The sequence below is a fragment of the Anguilla anguilla genome, chromosome 9 (assembly GCF_013347855.1).
Source record: "Anguilla anguilla isolate fAngAng1 chromosome 9, fAngAng1.pri, whole genome shotgun sequence".
NCBI classification, from domain to species: domain Eukaryota; kingdom Metazoa; phylum Chordata; class Actinopteri; order Anguilliformes; family Anguillidae; genus Anguilla; species Anguilla anguilla.
This window is the reverse complement of record NC_049209.1, coordinates 7,908,283-7,930,218: the sequence shown is the minus strand read 5'-3', so window position 1 is coordinate 7,930,218 and position 21,936 is coordinate 7,908,283. Positions and strand designations below refer to the sequence as shown.

The window sequence follows — 21,936 nt, the reverse complement described above, 5'->3', positions numbered from 1 at the left end:
GTAGCCGGGCCTCCTGTGTGGAATAATTACTTATTCATTGAGAGGGGGGGGGGGGGGGGGATGAAGGGGAGAGTTGTGAATGGGGGCCCTTGTCAGCGGCAGCGCAGGAAACAGCTGACACAAGGGTATCCGCTTACGCGCGCCCAGATGAAGCCCGACACACAGCCTCGGCTTCGCTCGCGCCGCGGCGGCCAGAAGACACCCCAGGAATGCAGATAACGGCCATCAGCACCCACCCCCCCCAACCCCCAACCCCCAACGCCCCCACCCCCACCCCACCCCGTCCCCCCGCTGTTGCTCCGTATCACTCCGTCCCCCTGGTGTCACACACACAAAGGCCGGGGGTCCTCACAGGAAGTGGCAGAGAGGTGGGAAAGTCTGCTTGTGTCCTTTATTTCCCAGTCTGGGGGGCTACACAAACCATTCAGTGCGATTCTGGAACAGTAAGTCCTAGAGAGTGCATCTCGTGCCTGGGCACTCATAAACAGGTGCTAATCTCTGTCGTTAGTCAGGGGGTTTTCAGATCCCTGGACACTAAGGACTACTAATCCCAACTCCACTACGCAGTGAGGTATGAGCCTAACCCACTTCACTGTAGGCCAATAAATAAATAACATCCATTTTGAAAATGTTCATAACCAACATCTTTTCCAGCATTATGCATTACCTTTGTCATTCATACTGGTGGTTTGTTCATATAGAAACCACCATTATCTGATATGCAAACACATAATCTCATTGGGAAAAAGTGCTACTGCATATGGGCCTTTATCTTGCTTTGTAATTATATTACTGAATTACACGGCAATAAAGCTGAGAGAAATGTGATGCTGCATTGTTATGATCATTCTATTTTTCTTGAAGTTAGTTTGAAATATGAGTGTAAAATTGACCAAATCCAATAGTAAAAAAAGAAAAAAATTCTATAATGACAAGAAAATATTTTTTGTCTTTGTTAAATAAATCTCATTAATATTTATATGTAAATTAATATTTGTAAGAACAGGAACAGGTGAGTATATATTTGTTAAGTACAGGTACAGATGAACAGAAATGTGTGAAAGTATCTGTGCAGGTACAGGTGCGCAGAGTGGCGGTAAGTATCTGTAAGTGCAGGTACAGGTGAGCAGAGATGGCGGTAAGTATCTGTAAGTATAGGTACAGGTGAATAGAGATGCAGGTAAGTATCTGTAAGCGCAGGTACAGGTGAGCAGAATGTAGGTAAGTATCTATAAGTATAGGTACAGGTGAATAGAGATGCAGGTAAGTATCTGTAAGTATAAGTACAGGTGAATAGAGATGCAGGTAAGTATCTGTAAGTGCAGGTACAGGTGTGCAGAATGGCGGTAAGTATCTGTAAGTATAGGTACAGGTGAATAGAGATGCAGGTAAGTATCTGTAAGCGCAGGTACAGGTGAATAGAGATGCAGGTAAGTATCAGTAAGCGCAGGTACAGGTGAATAGAGATGCAGGTAAGTATCTGTAAGTGTAGGTACAGGTGAATAGAGATGCAGGTAAGTATCAGTAAGCGCAGGTACAGGTGAATAGAGATGTAGGTAAGTATATGTAAGCGCAGGTACAGGTGAGCATAGATGCAGGTAAGTATCAGTAAGCGCAGGTACAGGTGAATAGAGATGCAGGTAAGTATCTGTAAATGCAGGTACAGGTGAGCAGAGTGGCGGTGTGTTTCGTGGTGTGTTTCTCTCTGTGTGGCAGGGCCGGGCCCCGGGCCCTCAGCCCGCTCCATCGCTCGGGGCCGGTAGCCCGATACCGGGCTCTGAGCCTCAGAGGGGCGGAAAGGTCGCTTCGGAAAGGGGCGGCCACGGCTTTTTTAGCACCGCGCCGCGGACACCTGAGAGAGCCGGGCCGCTGCGCCGCCGCCGTGTGAAACCTCACACTGCCCCGCCGGAGCGGAGGGGCCGCCGGCTCCGAGGGGGCGCTGGCACGGCCCGCCGAGCCGCCGCTTCCCGTCCCGCCACCGGAGGGGTAGAGAGAGAGAGAGGGGGGATAGAGGCGCAGATACGCTCCCTCTCGCCTGCACCTCCGTGGCCTCCCTGGGGCCCCGCTCACAAAGCACCTGTTTATCCCCCCCCCCGCGTGCGGTAACCAGCAGGTGAACCCGATTCAATATTTATCACGGGCTTTCACAGATCACCGCCAAGCGAGGCAAACGCTTTAATTAAACTGGAGCTCGCTTCAAAGGCCCCATTCAGGAACGTCAATCAGCGGAGGGGGGGGGGGGGGCTCGGGACGGGGCGAAACCCGAGCCGCCCGCCTCTCCTCCTTCTCCTTGGGGGGGGCAGGAGGCCCGGGCCCCGGGCCCCCATTGTAACAGTCTGCCAGTCTCCAGGAACGTGTAACAGAAGTCACTCCCAGGCCATTGTGTGGGTTGTAAGCAATATGTTCCTCTGTGTGATGGGTGAGCACGTCAACACAGATTCCTTTCACCGCAGGCTGCCTGATACCCCGGGTGTTTGTTACAATGCATTTGATTTTCAGCAAGTTCTCAATAGCTGGAATGAGGTAGGAGAGTGCTCTTCAGTTTATACATATAATTATACACTGTATATAATATTATATATATATATATATGTATATAATTCAGTGAATTAAAATTTATCGATTTATCGTTCCAAATGATATGAAATGTCACAGATGACGGGGTTCTTGGGCAGTTCCTTCTGGCCTCCATGCTCGCTATCACTCTGATACGTGTGAATCTTGGTCTTTTAGATACTTCTTAGCAAACTGTAACCTGGCCATCCTGTTTTTGAGGAACAGTGGTTAACATCTTGAGGTGTAGCCTCTGTAGTTCTGTCCGTGAAGTGTTCTGCAGACAGTAGTCTGGGACACATCCACGCCTGCCCCCTGAAGAGTGTTTCTGATCTGGTTATTGTTAACATTTTTCGTCATCAACTGTAGAGGTCTTCCTTAGCCTACCAGGCCCTTTGTGATGACTGAGTCCACCAGTGCTCTCCTTCTTCTTATTGAGGCTCCAAAAAGTTGAATTTGATAAGCCTTTGACATATGTTTGTGACATATGGCTCTGACTACTTTTTGCTTATTTCACAAAATGGCTTCCGTGACTTTCATTGGTAAAACTCTGGTCCCCATGTTGACAAACAACAATTACTGACTCCAAAGGTAATCAAAAGCCTAGAATCAAGATTACATTCTGAAAGCTCTCTTAAACATGCACCAAGGAAACAAATGAACACACCTGACTAATCAGAAACACCTGTGAAGTTTGTCCCAAACATTACAGTGCCCAGTGTGTATAAAAAGTGCTGTAATTGCTACAAGATGAAACCAAAATGTTTAAAAGCAAAATTTTAGGACCTGCACTTTAACCACAAGTGTATTATTTGATTACAGATCTAAAATAGTTAAGTACAGAGTCAAACCAAGAAAAAATATGTCCTTATCACAAACAGTATGGAGTGCACTGTATATTCCAATAAAGTTTGAGGACCTTAAGATAAACATATATATATATATATATATATATATATATATATATATATATATATGTATATATATATATATATATATATATATGTAACAAATATAGCTGTAGCACTTGTGGAGTGCACAAATTATCACTGACATTTTAACAATGCTAATAGGATAATATGTGTAATAAACTGCTTCACATGCTGCTTCTCTCTGTTTTAGGCATTCAAGTCCACTCTGTTATCAACTGTTATGATGATAATCTGTAAAACTGCAAGTAATTACTTACTGTTTTTACCCAACTTTTCATTTTGGCTTCAAAAGTCTCTTTTGAAATAAAATAAAAAATTCCCATATTTTTTAGCAATGAACACAAAAAATGATGGTGGTGTCAAAGAATAGCATCAAACCATTATTTAACAATAAATTATACACTATTTCTACAAGAGATGCATGTGCTGTGATGTCCGTCCATCCCCCCCCCCCCAAAAAAAAAAAACTAAACAAAATCGAATGTCTGTATTTACTATAATAACATTTCATTGACAAACATCTAAGACCAAATATATACTATATATTATATTTAAGAATCTAGGGTGCCTAAGACTTTTGCACAGTACTGTATATTTTTTATTTTCTGCATTAGTGTGTTAGTATAAAATAGCAAATATTTCCAAACTTGAATTTTTCAAAAAATGAAATTTTTGTATTTTGTTAAATAAAGTATTATTTTAAGTAATAGACTACTTTTCAGGTAAAAACTTGATCAAGGGTCTCTGGGATTACCTGGAGAGCCAGAAGTGAGCAAAACAGCCAAAATCTGCAGAAGAATTGTGGCAAGTTCTCCAAAATGCTTGGAACAACCTACCAGCCGATTTTCTTATGAAACTGCCGGACAGTGTACCTAAGAGAATTGATGTAGTTTTAAAGGCAAAGGGTGGTCACACCAAACATTGATTTTATTTTGTTTTTAACTGTTTACTGCTCTTTATATTATTTTTTTGATATTTATAACCTTTCATTTCATTATTTTGAAAGCATCTTAGCTGTACAGCATTTTTTTTACAGGTGCCTAAGACTTTTGCACAGTACTGTACATGCCGCGAATACCATATATTCTAAAGTACTGGCTATGAACTAAATGATTCTTACCATATCTATGAGGACAGTTGTGCCTTACTATGAGGGGCAGAAACATTTTTAAGGCGGGTTATAACACAGGTAAAACCCAACCGAAACCAGCACTGTCTACTGGAGATAAGTATGTATTACATCATCATAAAAAACAAAACCTTTGTTTTGTAGTCATTTGTGTTGCCTGTCCAGAAAAAGACCCCCCCCCCAAAAAAACAAAAAAAAAAAAACAAAGGAACCCTGCTAAAAAAAAAAAGTGTAACTATATTTTATTGCTAAAAAGTGTAGCAATATTTTACTTAACTAAATTAATATGTGTGGTATCTGGCAGCTTACTTCAATCAAATTACAAAAAAAAGTAATAATACAAGAACATTTAAATAATCACTTTAGAAATTCCTTAAATTTTTAATTGTCGTAAAACAGAGGAGAAACTGTGATGCACGTACTGGCAAGCTACTATTGCTGGTTCAGCTATAGTGCTTGTTCAGCATGCTGATAAATTGTGATTGCCAAGATTTGTTTACCTTTCTTTTCATGCAACCTAGACTGCAGCAGGTACTGTTTACGTAAAAACACCCTCTTGACTTTATCTGGTACACATCACTGTCCCCACCTGAAGGCTTGCCTTTAATAAGATGCTGTGATTCGTTAGTAAAATAAGGGCTATGTCTAATCTGTGCCACCAGGGGGTAGTGTTGTTCTGACACTTGATACTGCCATGTGCATTGTATCAAATACATACAGTACTCGAAATATGATGCTGATAAAATTTGAATAACATGTTCCTGCAGATCCCTGGTCATTTGAAACTTATATACCAATACTTTACATAAATATCTAAAGTACTTGTCCACCAATACTTGAAATCAATTGAAAAACAAATTTTGTTCTGTATTTCAATGAAGATGTATGTTTTAAATGATTGCCAATTTATCGTCTTCATACACATGCAATTCCAGAACTCTGTACCAGAGCCATCACTTCTGGCTCACATTCTCATTTATGAGAGCTTATTTCTGACTGATCTCTGTGTTATTATTATTATTATTATTATTATTATTATTATTATTATTATTCAGGGCTAAATGAAAAGCAAAGGATTTAGGAAGTGCAGGAAAAGAGGGTTAGGATTAATTCTATGCATTTTCTTTAATTTATCCTTTATTTATTCAGAAAAAATCCTTTGACATTGACAGATCCTTTTCAAAGGGGGCCTACATGTAGTTGGAAGAGGTGAGTGTTCATACTATTGTCCTGACAGATGTGGGTATCTCATTCACCCTCTGGGGAGTAGGGGGCAGCACACACTGGAGATTGTTGTGGACTGGAGTGGCCTAGCTAGTGAATGTACTTAGATGTGATTTAATTGGCTAAAAAATGTTCTCTCCCTCTTCCCCTTCGCAAATGTGTGGTGAGCTATTTATCACACATCTTACCATGTCTTCAATAAAACACACCTGGGATTGATCATGTTTCTAGCACACTTCATACCTAATATTCATTATTAATTAAATGTTATTTTTAAAGCATAAACACAACCCTCAGACATGCAGAACCTCCACATAACCAGCAGGTAATTAACTTACATCGAGTATAAACTTTACGTAGAGGTACAATCATAGTCACACCAAAGTGGGAATTTATAAGTAACTAATTAGTCATGGTTTTCTGCATAAGCCATTATTTAAGATACAATTTGATCGTAAGACAAAAAATAAATGAATAAATGAAATCCACCAGAGGGACACTGTGTTGCTGGTATTCTGCACGGACCAAATAAAGAATCTCACTGATGCAGTTGGGTTGACTTTCGACCTTATTTCATGATCAGGAGTACTTGGATGTGTCTGGAAAATAGGAATGTTTGATGCAATCAACTCAAGCTGCAATACATGTGTGATCGCATGCATACTAGCAGATAAGATCAGGACAGACCCATTTTTCAAACTGTTCACAGCTTTGCAGCTTTGCAGTCAGCTGTGTGTGCATAAAAACGATCTTTTGAAAGACAATCTGTTTTAAAAAAAAAAACAGATTAGCTTTTTAATTTATCTTTACTCTAATTTTCTCATTGCCTTCCTACATGTAATTGCATGCATAAGCCAGTGTCATTACTACACCCTCCTCCAATTCAGTTCAATAGAGAGCAGATGATCACTCCCACCTCAGCAACATTGTGTAATTATGCTCAACCTGCGCAGCAAGACACATCTAGAGCCTTAACAGGATGAGTCAACCCAGCACCTCCCCAAACCTCATCTTACTGAGGCAGTTATGTACCTTTAACTCAATATTTCAGTAAAAGCAGAGGAACAGTGAACTTTCAAATAAATTCTGGGGTGAATGTTGTCCTAAATAATTAAGTGTCTCACCATATGTATACCAAAGACTAATGTTTCTGTTTTTTGACGCTTGAGGATAGTGTTCAGGGCTACAAGGCTTATACTAAAATGAATGTACTTTGCAAAGGAGGCCAAAACCATTACATTGCACAGCCAATATAAAAGTCAATGCCAGCAACTGCATTAGTGCTGCAAAGCCCCCCCCCATTCCCCCCGACAAACAGAAAAGTGGGGCGACATAGCTCAGGAGGTAAGACCGATTGTCTGGCAGCCGGAGGGTTGCCGGTTCAAACCCCGCCCTGGGCATGTCGAAGTGTCCTTGAGCAAGACACCTAACCCCTAACCCCGAACTGCTCTGGCGAATGAGAGGCATCAATTGTAAAGCGCTTTGGATAAAAGCGCTATATAAATGCAGTCCATTTACCATTTACCAAAAGTGGTAACAGGAAACTGAATCCCATTAGCCAGGATCAGGAATTCATTAATTTAGCTGTTCTCATATAATTGATATGAAAAATTAAGGAGACCGGTTAATAAAATGCTTGGATCACAGGAAAGGGAAACTGAGACCATGGATTGTAGCCACCGAAGATTGTTAGACGGAGCAAAGACCATGACAATGTAAACAGTCCACGGGGCAGGTTAGTCCTGCTCTGCCAGTTGTGTGCTATCACACAGACACACAGACAGTCTCATACCCTCCTCGGACCTAGCAGACAAACAGTTAAAGTATATTCATTCTCTGGCAAAATACAACTGTCTTGGACGACAAAAACATGTTTCAGTGAAAATATTTCCAAAAATATAATTTCTTTTTTTTTACTGAATGCCTCTTGTGGTGTCAGCATAACGGAATATATGCATTTTTTAAGATTAAGACCAGGGACTCGTGTACCCTACAGGGGACAAAAAAAAATGAATGGCTGAGTCTTAGGAAGACAGCAGTATAAACTAGTACCTATCCCAATGGATGCACTAAAAGAAGCCTTTAAAAAGAGAAAGAAAACAGCACAGTGAGGTATCCCTCATTTGAGTTCACATGTAGTACTTTGGTTTACACCTGCCATATTTCTGTCAAAGCTGCTGACCAAGCAGTCTGAATTGGCCTGTCATCCACTGTTCTGGAATTGCCTCACTTTGCACAATTGCCCCTGAGCTGGCACCAGTGCACGGCTGTCTCGGTTAAGTGCCCAAGTGGTGACAACACTGTGTGTTTAACGGGTGCACTGTGTCCTGCCACCTCGTCTCCACCAGCTGCCGGTGTGATGCAGGCTGACCTCCTTTTACATTATCACGACTGTCAGGGGTGGATGGTACAGCGCTCTGCTATCGAAATCTCAAGAAAGACGTCATATCCTATTTCTTACTCTTGCTCACGGTGTACATTTTAATGGTCCAGATAGTAGATAAAACTTGTCATTATATGTACACATTTGTAAAACTTGCTCGGTTGTCGGATTTGAGAGAAAAAATACATTAAAAAAAGAATCATAACCATTACGCGTCAAAATGTTCAGTGTTCACGTTCAATAGAGTTTAACACAACATTTAACCGTGTAGAAAAGGGTAAAGAAGCAAAACTGAGTGAATTAATTGATTAAACTAATGGTCAAATAATGTATTTCTCGTTACAAGAAACTTTATTACTTTATATTTGCATTTCTCTTTTCGTGTTAAAGGGAGCAATAGAGATAATGTGAATCTGGAAAGCTCTTTCATGAATAGGCCTACTTATGTAGCTAACCCATAAAAAATTTGATTTCCATTACCCCGCAGCTCCTAAAAAAGTTTCATAATAATGTGATTAGAAATCAAATACAAATTCAATTTTTTTTAAATGCATCCCCGAAGCAAGTAGCACTTTTGCTAGCAAGAAGAACATACTGTATTATCCTCCTCAAGTAGGTGGTCGGATCAGACCATACAGTAGCAAACACGCGGGGCAGAGGCACGAAACGCTCATTGGGCACACCTCCTTTTGCTTTTGCCTCACACTGCCCGCCCCTGACGTTTCGCCAAATCTGATTGGTCTATTGTTACAGCGTGATGCTACACAAGGGGGGTCAGGGGTTAATGGCCAGCAGTAACCCGCAACTGCATCACACCACTCGTCTGATGTTGCTGTCAAAGCGTGGACCTGATGCACCAGCTTGCCGTAATATGATTTTGCCATCACCAGGAAACAAAATGTCCTTAACCCTGCACTGAATAATTAGAATTTAACTGACAGTTATACTTCGGGGACCAGCGTTTCAGGATTGCTTGCCGATTTGTAGCGCACGGTGAGTAACTCAGATAAGCTCCTTAGTCTAGATAGCTAGTCTAGCTAGACAGCATAGCAGACTGTGCCCATCCACTGGGTGAGCTACACACCAATAGTGTACACCTGGTATGACGTACATCATGCTGTTTTTTAGTGTGCACGAATTGGTGTTATCAGGCAGTCGGCTACCTATGTATCTGTTGTTCGATATCAGCTGACGTTTAAACAACACCGCAAGCAAGCTATCATTAATGAATAATACCCAGTCACTAAGGGAATTTAGCGTCGCTAACAAGCAGCAGCTAAATTAAATTAATTTGTCGGCACGGCACCACATGCCCACGGGGTGTTGTGTAATAAGTTTGCTGGCTAAGGCGGTCTTTCTATTATTGGCCGACTAACGTTACATTGACAGCATGCTCATATTTTTTCCTTCTTGTAAAGGAAGCGTGTACCTTCGTTATACAGCCATGAGTCGAAACAGCGGGTTGCAATGTGAGAAGCGAGTTTTACAGGTCTTACAAGCTAGCTAGTTAGCACGCTAGCTAGGTGTGTCAGTCAAATTCTAAGTACTCCCATGTACACAGTTGCTAAACATATATTCAGTTTATCTAGGCTAAGTAAAACCTACTTTCACGTGAAGACCTTGCGCATGTTTTGCTCTTTTGAGGCAATTTGGGACTAGATATTAAGCCATATTGACATGTATAGTGCTTAATATTCAGTTGATATGAATAAAATCGGTAGCTAGCTAATTGTAGTTTTAGTTGAAACAGCGATCGGTAGTCAGCCACCATTCATTAGGTTGCTACTATATCACGAATGGTCCTGTGAACGCCCATGCGTGTCCGATATGGAACAGGCCGGATGATGCGACCAAGAATGGCTTTCTGATCAATTATTATTTTACTATAACGTGGGCATTTATAACTTATGCACTCATTGTGGATGGGGAGTTTTTATTCAATGTCCAGTAAAAACATTACGCGTGATTGGCCTGTTATTCGGCTGCGCTGCCTGGGAGTCAGGCGATGTAGCGCACTGAATGCAGATTTCTTTCACACTGATATAAGGGGAGCTTATATTACACTCATATTACCTAATAAAATAGAAACATAATTGTGGCCACACTCTGCAAAGCGGCTGATAATGTATCTGTTGCAACAATACCGTACATCCTACCGCTGATATAGTTATTGTATTATATTAAGTTTGAATGTCCACCATTTGTGTGTGGAGCTGTGATGACGTATAGCTAGCTACATCCCACTCGCTTAACACTTCTGTTTGAGTTTCATCGGCCGCAATAAGTGAATCTGGAGAAAGCCAACAGACCGTTCGGTGCTGCGTGTTTTTGGCCTTCAGTGAACATCAGCAAGCAGTTAAATATGTGCATTTGTGTGGTTTTCCTGCTGCTTTGATGGCCTGCACGTGTCCAGAACCCATAAAAATGCTTTAGCATTAAACAAGATTATGGCAGTTAAGTATTTATTTTTATGATAATTGATTTATTTTTCTTGGCTTGTTGATGATATGCTGTGTTCGTGAGAAATCTGTTTGAAATTGAGGAGCTGTGTGAGAGAGCAGTTCCCCCGGGAGGCTCCAGTCTTCTTATTTTCAAGGTTTAGACCAGAGGATCACAGTCCTGTTCTAAGATTTCTTGGGTCTGAAATTGAAGTGCTGATGGTGAAAACGTAAACACCAGCAGACCGTGCAGCCCTCCACACCAGGATTGAGAACCCCTGGTTGATGCCTTTAGGAGCAGTATATATCCCGGTGCTCGCTTTGTTGGTCCCCCCTGGTTGTTGTCATCTCAGATTCCCTCCCACACATAAGCAGTATGTCCCATGTGCCTTCTGCATGGTACAGCACCTCATTTGCCCTCACCGAATTCCTGCCTTGTCCGTCAGGTCACGGAGTGTGTGAAAGGTGTAACGTGCCGAGTTGAATAGCCTTAAGTCTTGGAAGAGGATGGAAAGCAAATGTGCAGTGAGCAGCCATTGGTGAAGAAGCTGTGATGCAACCTCATGTCACGACTCTGTACTGGCGGGAGGCTGGCTGACAGTCACTCCCTGTGTGGCGCTGGCGCTGTCAAGCTTGCTGCTTCGAGTTGCCTCATCTGCGACTTCTTCCTCACAGCCCTGGCCGTCCCTGTCCCTTGGCTCGCCTTGCTGGCCCGTTTCTTTCTTAACAAGCTTTTCCTCCTGATTTCCTCAGTTTTAGGAGCCTGCCAAGGTCAGCCGGACATGGCAGAGCAGGACCCCCCCGCCAAGAAGGCGCCCGCCGTGGGCACCCTGCACCATTCCCACTTCATCATCGGCTCCGTGTCCGAGGAGAACTCGGAGGACGAGATCCCGGGCAAGACGGACCTGCAGCTGGAGGAGAAGGAGCGGTCGCTGTCGCCGTCCTCCGTCAACTCGGACGGCTTGTACGAGCTGGGCTTCGAAGGCGTAGATGGACCCACGCACAACCTGAGGTCAGCGCAGCACTGTCGCTTCTTTCTCTGTCTCTCTTTCTCTCTCTGTCTCTCTTTCTTTTTCTCTGTCTCTCTTTCTCTCTCTGTCTCTCTTTCTTTCTCTCTGTTTCTCTTTCTCTCTCTGTCTCCTTCTTTCTCTCTGTCTCTCTTTCTCTCTCTGTCTCTCTTTCTTTCTCTTTCTCTCTCTTTCTCTCCGTTTCTCTTTCTCTCTCTGTCTCCTTCTTTCTCTGTCTCTACTCTTTCTCTCTGTTCCTCTTTCTCTCTCTGTCTCTCTCTCTCTCTCAGCATGACTCACGTTAGTCTGAAACGCATTTCTGCAGTGGTGTTGCTGTGCAGGTCCCACCATGACTGTGGAGGGGAGGGGGTGAGAGGTCGCAGTGGCTAAAATTCTGACAGATTTTGCAGTGTGGGAGTAGGGAGAGATGGAGAGGAGAGAGGGAAGAGGCCGGGCAGAGAGCAGGTTTCGTTTCCCTTAGCTGATCCCCCTATCCGGCGTCTGTTAAAATTCCACCGCTGGCCGCTGGCGAAACTGCTTTCGCTGCTTGACGGTCGGCGGTCCCAACGCAGCACCCCGCCCCGGCTGAGGCGACCTGCGCCTGGCCGAACATTTTTTAATTTCAGTCTCCGTGATAAGCAGCGGGCAGGTAGAAAGTCCACGCACTATCGCTTAAGCAAGGCTACACACACCTGTGTGAAGCCTGAGGTAGACGTGGAGGCAAAGCAAATTATTTTTCCTTTCAACTCTTTCAAGCTTTCTTTTTTTTTTTTTTTTGTTGAAAAGTGGGATGTTTTAATTATTTTGGTGATCTGTGCTCCCGTGGCACAAGATCGTATCGCGCTTGTATTTTTCAGTGTCATTTTCATGATATTTGTTTGATTGGCCTTGGTTTTTTTTATCCATACGTATCCGTAGTATGTATTGAACAGAATGTGCTGAAATGCTACTCTATGATACTGCTCACACGACTGAGCCACTGTGCGTGAGACTACGGTGTGATTAGCATGAATGCACATGCTGTTTGGGCACATGCTCTTTTGCATTCATTTAATCTGAGAGACAAAAAACATTAGCCAACGGAAAAATCTAACTGTGAAATCGTCGTTCTTCAACTGGTGTTATTTAGCTATTTTAAAACAAGTGCATTTTTTTGTCACTCCACTGGAAAAAAAAAAAAAAAAGATAGCTCCGTAAGCACAGTTGCCCTTTGTCACCTGTGCAAATGTGTAATTTGGTGGGCCAATAGATAAAAAAGAAAGATATTTAAATACATTTTGGTTATCAAAGTTCAACATGACCTTTTAGCATCATAACTGGGTTGACGCACTTTGTCCTCCACGCAGTTATTGTTTCGGTAACGGTTACAGATGCACTGTGAGTTCCTGCTGGTCTGTTCGTAGTTCCAGCATGTCTATGTTCCAGTGTACATGTTCCGCTTTTCTGCTACAGCAGCCATGTCTTGTGTAGAGGAGGTGACACTTTTAACATTACTGGTGGAGGAGTCTTGGTGGTGGTGGTGGTGGTGGTGGTGGTGGGGGGGGGGGGGGGGGGGGGGGGTGGAATATTGATAAGGATGAGACTGGAATTACAGAACAAAGGAATCCCCCTGTTCCGACATTCCCCTTCCTGGCAGGGATGAGATAACCTCTGCAGTCTGGACTGAGTGTTGTGTAACCCCAGTAGGGGGGCTCTTATGGATGTTAGGGAGGGGGAGGAGGAGGAGGGTCCTGGTTTACCCACTGGGTCTGACGGCCCCCTCTCATGCCGACCCCAGCCCTCCGTGCAGCTGCAAAGTCAGGCCACAGGATCCGGCCAAACACAGGCAGGGATCCAGACACACCTTCTGCTGAGCGTGGAGGGTTGCTCCCTCCTCCTCCTCCTCCTCCTCCTCCCCCGTCTCACTGGCTCCCGGCTGCAGTGTAGGCGTGGCCTCCCGAGTGTATCCCCAATGGGATTCGCCGCTCACGCGGCGCATGTTGCTCCAGGATTTAACCCTTTCCTGCTCGCTGCAGAGGCCTGCTCTGTATGCAAGCCCGCACATACGGTCAGAACCCCCTCTCCTCCCCAATGACACAGAGTGCCTTTCTGTTCCTCAGACTGGCAGAGATGCAGAGAGAGCCATTGCCACGACACGCATGACATTTAAGTTTACGCCAGGCGGGTTTTTTTTTTCTCTTTTGGGGACAATGAGATTTGTTGTCGTGGTTTGTCTCAGGGGTCAGCGCAGACAGAGCCTCATTCACCCCCCTCATTCACAGTCATCACTTTCTGTTGAATAGCAGCAGCATGTTTTGCAGAAAGGGGTGGGTTTGCATTTGCATTAGAACATCTCTGTGAGATTGTATTTTACTGAATTAGCAAAACAGATTTGATAATGCTTCACTACTCAAATGGATTGCCTGGTAGTACCAGCTCCAGTTTGGCCTGTAAGGTGATGACGCATGAATTTCAGTGGATATTTGGACAAATTATGAATGTCAGGGATGGAGACTTGCTTGTTCTGTGGAACGTCTTTACAACATCTACCATGCTCAGTTCTAAGGTTTTCAGAAGAAACCCTTTCTGTGTTTTCAGGAACAGTGAAGAAACAGAGGGGTGATAAATGTTTGTGTAGGATTGATTGTCTGTGTGTGTGTGTGTGTGTGTGTGTGCGCGCATAAGCATGTGGCTGGCTCGGTACTGGGTTTCTATAAGGACTCTTATTTGCACAGTAGTGTAAAGTGCTGCTTTATTAGGGGTCATTCCTATGTTCCCAGAGTCCCCAGATTTATATGGCACATAATGGGAACATGACAAAGGGTCCTATGTTCCCAGGGTCCTATGTTCCCCAGCTCTACATATGTGCTCTCCCAGCGCCCTATGTTCCCAAGGTTCTATGTTCCTGGGAACATAGGACCCTGGGAACATAAATACGCTCCCCTTTATTACTGTAGATTAACCTGAGAGAATATTCCCCTGTGCAGAAACAGGCTAATCCTCTGTGTTTCTTAAATGAATCCGGCAGTGTAGCACAGTGAGTGAGGAACTGGGCTTGTAACCGAAAGGTCGTAGGTTTGATTCCTGGTTAGGACACTGCCGTTGCACCCTTGAGCAAGGTACTTAACCTGAATTGCTTCAGTATATATCCAGCTGTATAAATGGATACAATGTAAAATGCTGTGTAAATGTTAGTGTAAGTCGCTCTGGATAAGAGCGTCTGCTAAATGCCTGTAATGTAATGTGCTGGATCCCAGGCCCAGCATGTCAGGGCTGCACCTGGTGAAGCAGGGCCGGGACCGGCGGCGCATAGACCTGCAGCGGGACTTCACCGTGGCCTCGCCCGCCGAATTCGTCACCCGCTTCGGGGGCAACAAGGTCATCGAGAAGGTAAGGGGCGCGCCGGGGCGGCGGGACGCGGGCACTGAGAGCACTGAGGTCGGCCAGCCGGGCGCTCTTGGTTGTTCCGAGATCCAGGCACAAAAATAGAGGCGACTGAGCCTTTTTGCGGTAGCTGCCCCGAATCTCTGGAACAGCCCACCTTTTCATATAAGAACTGCTCACACCCTAGAATCTTTTCAGTCGCTGCTGAAGACCCACCTCTTCTCGTTGGCATTCGATTCGAGTTGAGCTTGTCACCTTGTTTTTATCTCCTATATAATTCTTTTATTGCCGTGTTTATTGTTTCCTTTTATTCTCATTTTTATTACTTTTGTATTCATTTTTGGTATTTTAAGTTTGCTCGAGCACGTTGGTCAACTGTGGTTGTTGTAAACGCGCTATACAAATAAACTTTGACTTGACTTGACGCTTGCACGCCGCGCAGCGCCAGACTCGGGCGCGAGCTGACCCTTCTCTCTCCCTCTCTCGCCCGCGTCTCCCCCCGCCGCCGCCGCCGCCGCAGGTGCTCATCGCCAACAACGGCATCGCGGCGGTGAAGTGCATGCGCTCCATACGCCGCTGGGCCTACGAGATGTTCCGGAACGAGCGCGTCATCCGCTTCGTCGTCATGGTGACGCCCGAGGACCTGAAGGCCAACGCCGGTGAGCGCAGGGTGTCGGTTGTCGGGGGGAGGAGGGGGGGGGGTGGCGGGGGTTTGTGGTGAGGAGGCTAGGGGCCACGATGACCCCAGCCTCGAAACTGTTGCCTAATGCTGCGGAAGGAAGTGTGACAGGAACTCTCACACGTATGTTTAAGCAAGCAGGCACGACTCCCCCAGGCTGCCCGGGGCCTCTTTTGCATGTCCTTACATGTGTTGTGAAAGCCAGACTTGAGGTTCATGCGTCAGATTCAGCATACAGTGCAGGCCAAAAGTTTTTGGCCACCTGTAGTTTAGGGTAGAAAGGAATTGTGAATATCTGCTCATTTATTGAATAACAAACCAAAAAAAGGATAAACATTTTTACCTACAATTACACAAAAAGATGACTTTTGCTTAAATATAATTTTAGACACAACTTTCCTTGAGATTACAATTAAATTACAATTACTTTAATTACAATTAAATTAATTATTGGAATTCTATCCAATTATTTTGCAAAGTGGGGAGGTGGAGATATTTGTCTACTGCCTCTTGATCTTCCTGGTCTTCTCCTGTTAATATTACTGCCCATTATCTGGACCCTTCTGAGTGTGCACTGCAAATATCTTCTTACCATCAACATCGCACAGACATCAACAGCCATCTTTTCAGAGTAACATAAAGACTAGGATGAAAAAAAGCCTCACACTTTTTCAGTTGACGACATCGTTTTCTTCTTTGTATGTTTTTGTTTTGTGTGCTTGTGCACGTGTGTGTGTGTGTGTGTGTGTGTGTGTGTGTGTGTGTGTATGTGTGTGTTTGGGTGCGTGTGTCTGTATCTGTGTGCAGAGTACATTAAAATGGCCGACCACTACGTGCCCGTGCCAGGAGGGACCAATAACAACAACTACGCCAACGTGGAGCTCATCCTGGACATCGCCAAACGCATCCCAGTTCAGGTGAGTGTGCAGCCGGCTGATTGGTCGGGCCCGACGGCCATTCTCTCATCTAATGGATGGTAAATGTTAAATGGACTGCATTTATATAGCGCTTTTCTCCAAAGCGCTTTACAATTGATGACTCTCATTCACCCATTCACACACACACACACTCACACACACCAACGGTGAAAGGCTGCCATGCAAGGTACTAATCAGCTCGTTGGGAGCAATTAGGGGTTAGGTGTCTTGCTCAGGAACACTTTGACACGCCCAGGGCGGGGGATCGAACTGGCAACCCTCCGACTGCCAGACAACCGCTCTTATCTCCTGAGCTATGTCATCATGCATGTGCTCGTGTGCGACGCGTGTGCTGTGCGTGTGCGGCGCTGCCTGGGCTGGGCGGTTGGCGGGCGGGCGCGTGCGGTATGGACCCGCGTGCGGTATGGACCCGCGCGTGCATGCTGTAGAGCCCTCTGCTCCTCTCCGCAGGCTGTGTGGGCAGGATGGGGCCACGCTTCCGAAAACCCCAAACTTCCAGAGCTGCTGCACAAGAATGGCATCGCTTTCATGGGTGAGAGAGCCCCCTGACCACGCCCGCACACACACACCCGCACACACACACACACACACACTCTCCTGCTGTCCGAACGCTGAGACCAGCTGCTGTGCCCTCTCTCTGTGCCCCCTCTGCCAGGCCCCCCAAGCCAGGCCATGTGGGCGCTGGGGGACAAGATCGCCTCGTCCATCGTGGCCCAGACGGCCGGCATCCCGACTCTGCCCTGGAGCGGAATGGGTAAGCCTGGGAATTCGTATTTTCCCCACTCAAGTGCGTTTAGCTACAGGCTAGCTGCACCATAAATGTAAATGCATGTTATATATACATTAATGAACGTAACGAGTACATTGTTTTGTACCTATTACTATCGAAGGTATCCATTTTGAAAAATGCTATTGATCAGTTTTAATTAAGACCACTAAAGGTCTTCTAGAGTGATTCTGTGGTAATCTATTTCAGGCTGTCTTAACAGTGAAACAAACTCATAATGCATTTCCCCACCTCCACTTCTCTGTGAATTGAGAGAAAACTACAATTGCTGCTGAGCGATTATTCTTTATAGCACGCCCGCGTAATACAGGCTCATGCTACCTGGCTAAGCTGTTGTAGTACCCTTAGTAGTACCCTTTCTACACTTGGACAGCTTGTTTGTGGCATACTGTGTGTGTGGTTTCAACCTAGGCCCTTATTGCGCTTCAAACATGCACTCTGGGGAATGGAGGATCACAGGAACTAAATCAGTTGGCCAGTACTCCATTTCAGCTACACTTTCAACATCACCGAAACAATTAACTACCCTTAACAAATATAACCATTTCCCCAAGACCGTTAATTGGCTGAAATGTGTGTAACTGCCAGCTGTAAGGTTCATATTTGGACTGAAGAGAAAAACACTGAGCTATAGATCAGGTTGTCATGCTTATTTAGTGGAGGAATGTTACGTGCTGTACTCACAGCAGACTGTGAAACAGTTTTGAAGGCAACGGCCGTTTCTCAAATTGTAAAACCAGTTCTTGACTTTTCTGGATGCATACCTTCAGCACTAAGCTATTGAGCAAGAAAGCAACATATCAAATTTCATTTTTTTGTGAAGTTTCCCTCCAGTGCGTGTGCGTGCGTGCGTGTTTGTGTGTGTGTTTTTTTTAAATGCACTGATATGCCAGTGCATGATGATAGCTGACCCATTTCCTGCTTGTATGTTTTGTACTATACGTTTTTACTATTGTGCATACGGCTGGTTTACCAGACAAGGATTTAGTCTGGGACTAAAAACATTTTACCCCCTGAAAAAGGAAACATAGTCTTGGGACTAGGCTTAATCCTTGTATGGAAAACCAGCCCATAGATTCCATATGTGAAGCCTAAAATGTGCAGCATCCGTATTGATCTGATGACACGCGCAGTGTCAGCCAGGGTTTCCCTGGAAAGCAGGTTTTATATGTGAAGAGTGTTAAAAAGACACGATGGAAACTCCCCCCTCTCCCCCCCCCCCCCCCCCCAGGGCTGACCGTGGACTGGGCAGAGAGCGACCTGAAGAAGGGGATGATCAACGTTCCCCCGGAACTCTACGAGCAGGGCTGCATCCACAACGTGGAGGACGGGCTGCAGGTAACCGCGGCGACGCGGCGCGCGTTTAAAGCCGCGCGTCCCAAAACTCGGTCCTGGCGACCCCCCCGGTGCATGATGGCTTCTGTTCCTACTGCAGTCGCAATCCCAGAATTTTAACAAAATGTCAATTATTAAAAATTAGGTGTTTTTCATGTTTATCGGGATTGTTTACCCTCTTAAGCTACATTACGTCAGGAATATTTATGCATGCCATGAAGAATAAAATCTTCACATTGCGCTTATTGTGCTATATTACAAATGGTTACATAAGGAGAGGGAAGTAGATGTTTTTACTGAACAGATTAAAGACTGAGGTGAATCAATAGGCTCCTAATTAGGTTGTTGAACACATGTTTAGGTTGTTTTGTAATTTATTCCTCAAACTTATTAACACAATGGAGGCTGGCTCGTTATCATTTGCTTTTTCTTTGAACTCTTCATTATCTACCAAATGTTTTAGTTTTAGTGGCCATACGTCCACACCTTCACCAATTAGGAGCCTATTGATTCAGCGTTCCTTTACTTGATCAGTTAAATAAATCTGTTGCCGCTTTTAATAAAATTGTTTGCAATGTAGCACGAGGCCCACAGTGTGAACATGGGGCGTTTATCCTACATGGCATGCAAAGCTAGTTCTGACATAGTGTTGCTTGAGAGCGTAAATAATCCCTCTTAACTTGAAAGCATCTAATTAAGAAACATTAACAGCTTGTTAAAATTCTGGGATGGCTGTTGTGGTTGGAGCGAACACCAGCATACACAGGGGGGTCCCCAGAGCTGAGCTTTGGCACCACTGCGTTAAAGCGTGTGTGTGTGTGTGTGTGTGTGTGTGTGTGTGTGTGTGTGTGTGTGTGTGCGCGCGTGTGTGTGTGACTGTGACTGTGTCTGTGTGTGACGGCGTGGGGGGGGCTGCGTCAGGCAGGGGGAGTGCATGACTGCGTTGTCCCTCACCCCTGCAGGCTGCAGAGAAGGTGGGGTACCCTGTGATGGTCAAGGCCTCCGAGGGGGGCGGAGGAAAGGGCATCCGCAAGGTCAACAGCGCCGACGACTTCCCCAACCTCTACAGACAGGTGAGCCCCCGCAGCTCCGTCAGCACCAGCTCCACCGACAGCACCGCAGCTCCGTCTGTACCAGCTCCACCGACAGCACCGATAGCGACTGCAATACCACCTCCAACCACCATACCCACCTCAACTGCAGTACCCACATTAATCGCAATACCACCACCAACCACCATACCCACCTCAACTGCAGTACCCACATTAATCGCAATACCAACATCAACCGCAATATCAACATCAAACACAATTCCAACATCAAGTGCAATACCACCATCAACCACAGTACCCACAACGGCCGCAATATCAACATCAACGGCAATACACCCATGGAGTCCAATATCAATATCAACTGTATTACTGATATCAGTGGCAATAATAATATCAACTGCAATACCAGTATCATTTGCAATAGTGATGGCCATACAATTAGCAGTAATATACAGCACAGTAAGTGAAGAGGGGTGATTGTGATGTAATTAATATTGTAATGCACTCATATGTGAATAGAGTTCTGTTGTTGATTCAAATGGGGCAGGTTAGGGTTGCCCTGTTGGATCTCAGCGTTGTGTTCCTGGGGTTGTGGTGATTGACCTGGCTCTCTCCCTCGTCCTCTCCGCCCTGTGTCTGCAGGTCCAGACGGAGGTCCCCGGCTCTCCCATCTTCGTCATGCGGCTGGCCAAGCACGCGCGCCACCTGGAGGTGCAGATCCTGGCCGACCAGTACGGCAACGCCATCTCCCTCTTCGGCCGCGACTGCTCGGTGCAGCGGCGCCACCAGAAGATCATCGAGGAGGCGCCCGCCACCATCGCCACGTCCGACATCTTTGAGGACATGGAGAAGGTAGGCCGCCCCCTGCGGGCTCAGAGTCAGTGCTGATTTTTAAAGGGGGCCTGCTGGCTGTGCCTGTGCTGGGCTTGAGCCGCGGTTTGTCTCCTGCGGCAGTGCGCGGTGAAGCTGGCCAAGATGGTGGGCTACGTGAGCGCGGGGACGGTGGAGTACCTGTACAGCCAGGACGGCAGCTTCTACTTCCTGGAGCTGAACCCGCGGCTGCAGGTGGAGCACCCCTGCACCGAGATGGTGGCCGACGTGAACCTGCCCGCCGCCCAGCTGCAGGTGGGTCTGAGCCCCCCCCCCGGGGGGTATGTGTGTGTTTCTGAATCTGTGTGTGTGTGTGTGTGTGTGTGTGTGTGTGAGTGAGTGTGTTTTTGAATGAGAGAGAGAGTGTGTGTGTGTGTGTGTGTGAGTGAGTGAGTGCGTTTCTGAATGAGAGAGAGAGTGGGTGTGTGTGAGTGTGTTTATGAATATGAGAGAGAGTATGTGTGTGTGTGTGGGTTTCTGAATGAGAGAGAGAGTGAGTGTGTGTGTGTGTGTGTGTGTGTGTGAGAGAGAGTGTGTTTATGAATGAGAGAGAGAGTGTGTGTGAGTGTGTGTGTGTGTGTGTGTGTGTGAGTGAGTGTGTTTATGAATGAGAGAGAGCATGTATGTGAATGAAGCCAGGCCATTTTGTATTAGAGGGCACTCTGAGGCCCCGCTGTGTGAAGGTGCTGCTGTAAGCAGTAGGGGCCACGGCCCCTGAGAGGCCCAGCGCTCTCTCCGCCACCAGCGGCCTCCTCATTGTCCCCGCCGCCGAGCGTCAGCACCGCCGGCCCCGTTACCATGGAGACCGGCGGCACGCAGAGCAGGGGCCCTGCTCCGGGCGCCGCAGGAAGCGGCTTGCGCCACGCCGTCATGTGACCACGCTATGTAGGTCAGCTGTTCCTCTGCCAGAGGACAGCGTGAGCGTGTGCGAGGGACAGAGCCACTTCTGTTTCCTCTCTTCTGCTCTGTGCTGTGGGGCCCCTGGCCCACGTTACTTTCAGACTGCTGACCAATCACAGCAGGAATAAGAGAGCATGCAGCATCCCCCCCCCCCCCCCCCCCCCCCCCCCCCCTCAGAAACTCCGCTTTTAAACTGACCGCACAAGCTCACTGAATATTCTTTATGACGTTTCTACGATGTTTTCTCTGTCGGCCTGTTCGTTGGATTGGTTTTTAGAGAAACCAGTTCTAATTATTTCTTAATCAAAGCCAGCTTATGTGACCCTTTTTTCGAAACAATTTTTGG

The 21,936-nt window shown here is 45.8% G+C and overlaps 1 protein-coding gene across 12 annotated transcripts in view; it reads left to right on the top strand.

Moving 5' to 3' along the window:
* The first annotated feature begins 9,015 nt into the window (after nucleotides 1-9,015).
* The window catches only part of acaca (acetyl-CoA carboxylase alpha), a 77,287-nt gene continuing 64,366 nt past the window's right edge, over nucleotides 9,016-21,936 (top strand). For 2 of the 12 annotated variants that reach the window (XM_035433456.1, XM_035433467.1), the window contains exons 1-10: nucleotides 11,128-11,671; nucleotides 14,903-15,035; nucleotides 15,550-15,688; nucleotides 16,516-16,625; nucleotides 17,097-17,178; nucleotides 17,302-17,400; nucleotides 18,665-18,771; nucleotides 19,731-19,841; nucleotides 20,463-20,672; nucleotides 20,775-20,945. In XM_035433456.1, the coding sequence (XP_035289347.1) occupies nucleotides 11,223-11,671; nucleotides 14,903-15,035; nucleotides 15,550-15,688; nucleotides 16,516-16,625; nucleotides 17,097-17,178; nucleotides 17,302-17,400; nucleotides 18,665-18,771; nucleotides 19,731-19,841; nucleotides 20,463-20,672; nucleotides 20,775-20,945 (1,611 nt within the window). In that variant the 5' untranslated portion in view covers nucleotides 11,128-11,222. Of the gene's footprint in view, nucleotides 9,215-11,122; nucleotides 11,672-14,902; nucleotides 15,036-15,549; nucleotides 15,689-16,515; nucleotides 16,626-17,096; nucleotides 17,179-17,301; nucleotides 17,401-18,664; nucleotides 18,772-19,730; nucleotides 19,842-20,462; nucleotides 20,673-20,774; nucleotides 20,946-21,936 lie in introns of those variants that run through there. The other 10 variants (XM_035433466.1, XM_035433460.1, XM_035433468.1 and 7 more) reach the window with 9 other exon arrangements.